We start from the raw sequence: 2,652 nt of genomic DNA on the forward strand, positions 1-2,652 counted from the left end.
AACCCAATGGACAACCAAACCATCCCCCTGCTCCACCTTTCCAAGGGGCATAAATCCAGCCTTGTCCTGTCTGTGTTGTTTCTTGGCTGCACACATAATCCCTGTTCATCTCCCTCCTTGGGACTAGCTCCAGCTCTGGGGAGGGCTCTGGGCTCTGCAGGTTTAGAAAGAGGCAGAGGTTTAAGTGCAGAGATGTGTGTGAGTCAGCAAGGCCCCCAGAGTGCACAGATCCTGGGAACGCCTAGTGAAGGTGTGGTAATAATTCAACTCACCTCCCCAGACAACTTCCTCTGCCCAGGGAGGCTCAGTGACCATGTTTCCGTTCTCTTGGATTCCATGTTCCTGCAGCAGAGCACAGGGACAGGTTCCACTCATAGAATGTCCTTAGTGACAAATACCATGCACCCTGATCTGGTCTGATTCCACCCTCTGCACAGGATTTCCCATTCCCAAACCTGAGCTGATTGTCCAGCTGGAACAGGAAGAGCCGTGGGTGCCCGATCTCCAGGCCTGCGAGGAAAGAAGGCTTCTGAGATGCCCCCATACAGGTGAGGACTGACACACAAACCATCTGGGAAATGAAAGAAAAAGTTGAGAATCCCAAAATATGGTGTGAGTAAGCACCCTCAGTTCTTCCTCATTTCAGCCAGGAGAGGGCTGTAGTCAGCAAATATCGCTCACGACTTTCCACCCATCTTCTTAGCTGCAAGAGTTTCGTTCCCATTTCTCTTTCCCTTTGAGTGTTTGGGTGGGATGTGGAGGCTAAATCCAGTTGCTCAGTCTCTCTGTTGGATTTTCTCTTGATGCTATTCCTCTTTCTCCGCAGCACAATGACTCCTGTCTGGATTGTGTCTCTCCCAGCAGGTGCTGAGCGAGGGAATGAGAATGTGGAGGGGAATCATCATCAGGAAGTTCCTGGAGAAGTGCAACCGCAGGGGACCTTTGTGGGAGGAGCTGAAGGGAAATGTTTCAGTTCAAAGTCAGCACAAAAGTCACTTAAGAAAAGCCACACAGGAGAGAGACCCCACAAGTGCTTAGACTGTGGGAAAAGTTTCATACGTCAGTCAGCCCTTGTTAGACATAAAGTAGTCCACACAGGAGAGAGACCCCACAAGTGCTTGGACTGTGGGAAAAGTTTCATACGAAGGTCAGAATTTGTTTATCATCAGGCAATCCACACAGGAGAGAGACCCCACAAGTGTTTGGACTGTGGGAAAAGTTTCGTAAGAAGGTCACAGCTTGTTCAACATCAGGCAATCCACACAGGAGAGAGACCCCATAAGTGCTTAGACTGTGGGAAAAGTTTCATACGTCAGTCAGCCCTTTTTAGACATAAAGTAGTCCACGCAGGAGGGAGACCCCACAAGTGCTTGGACTGTGCAAAAAGTTTCATGCAAAGGTCACACCTTGTTAAACATCAGGCAATCCATACAGGAGAGAGACCCCACAAGTGCTTGGACTGTGGGAAAAGTTTCCTACAAAAGTCACACCTTGTTCAACATCAGGCAATCCACACAGGAGAGAGACCCTATAAGTGCTTAGACTGTGGGAAAAGTTTCATACTGCGGTCAGCCCTTCTTAGACATAAAGTAGTCCACACAGGAGAGAGACTCTACAAGTGCTTGGACTGTGGGAAAAGCTTCATACGAAGGTCAGAATTTGTTTATCATCAGGCAATCCACACAAGAGAAAGACCCCACAAGTGTGTGGACTGTGGGCAAAGTTTCATAAGAAAGTCCGAGCTTGTTCAACATAAGGCAATCCACACAGGAGAGAGACCCCACAAGTGCTTGGACTGTGGGCAAAGTTTCATACGAAGGTTAAACCATGTTTGTCATCAGTCAGTCCACACAAGACAGAGACCCCACAAGTGCGTGGACTGTGACAAAAGTTTCATAAGAAGGTCACATCTTGTTCAACATAAGGCAATCCACACAGGAGAGAGACCCCACAAGTGCTTGGACTGTGGGAAAAGTTTCATACGAAAGTCAGAATTTGTTTATCATCAGGCAATCCATACAGGAGAGAGACCGCATAAGTGCTTTGACTGTGGGAAAAGTTTCATACGGCAGTCAGCCCTTGTTAGACATAAAGTAGTTCACACAGGAGAGAGACCCCACAAGTGCTTGGACTGTGGGAAAAGTTACATAAGAAGGTCAAACCTTGTTCAGCATAAGGCAATCCACACAGGAGAGAGACCCCACAAGTGCTTGGACTGTGGGAAAAGTTTCCTACAAAGGTCACACCTTGTTCAACATCAGGCAACCCACACAGGAGAGAGACCCCATAAGTGCTTAGACTGTGGGAAAAGTTTCATGCTGCAGTCAGCCCTTGTTAGACATAGAGTAATCCACACAAGAGAGAGACCCCACAAGTGCTTGGACTGTGGAAAAAGCTTCATACAAAGGTCAGAATTTGTTTATCATCAGGCAGTCCACACAGGAGAGAGACCCCACAAGTGCTTGGACTGTGGGAAAAGTTACATAAGAAGGTCACACCTTGTTCAACATAAGGCAATCCATACAGGAGAGAGACCCCACAAGTGCTTGGACTGTGGAAAAAGTTACATAAGAAGGTCACAGCTTGTTCAACATAAGGCAAGCCACACAGGAGAGAGACCGCCACAGGTGCTTGCTCTGTAGGTAAACATTC

At 47.8% G+C, this 2,652-nt stretch overlaps 1 protein-coding gene across 1 annotated transcript in view; it reads left to right on the forward strand.

Annotated features, from left to right (window-relative positions):
- The window catches only part of LOC127033267 (zinc finger protein 850-like), a 165,220-nt gene that overhangs the window by 65,958 nt on the left and 96,610 nt on the right, over positions 1–2,652 (forward strand). Inside the window, exons 10-11 of the mRNA XM_050921115.1 lie at positions 438–548; positions 862–2,575. Of these exons, the coding sequence (XP_050777072.1) occupies positions 438–548; positions 862–2,575 (1,825 nt within the window). The remainder of the gene's footprint in view (positions 1–437; positions 549–861; positions 2,576–2,652) is intronic.

The sequence above is a fragment of the Gopherus flavomarginatus genome, chromosome 12 (genome assembly GCF_025201925.1).
Source record: "Gopherus flavomarginatus isolate rGopFla2 chromosome 12, rGopFla2.mat.asm, whole genome shotgun sequence".
Classification (NCBI taxonomy): Eukaryota; Metazoa; Chordata; order Testudines; family Testudinidae; genus Gopherus; species Gopherus flavomarginatus.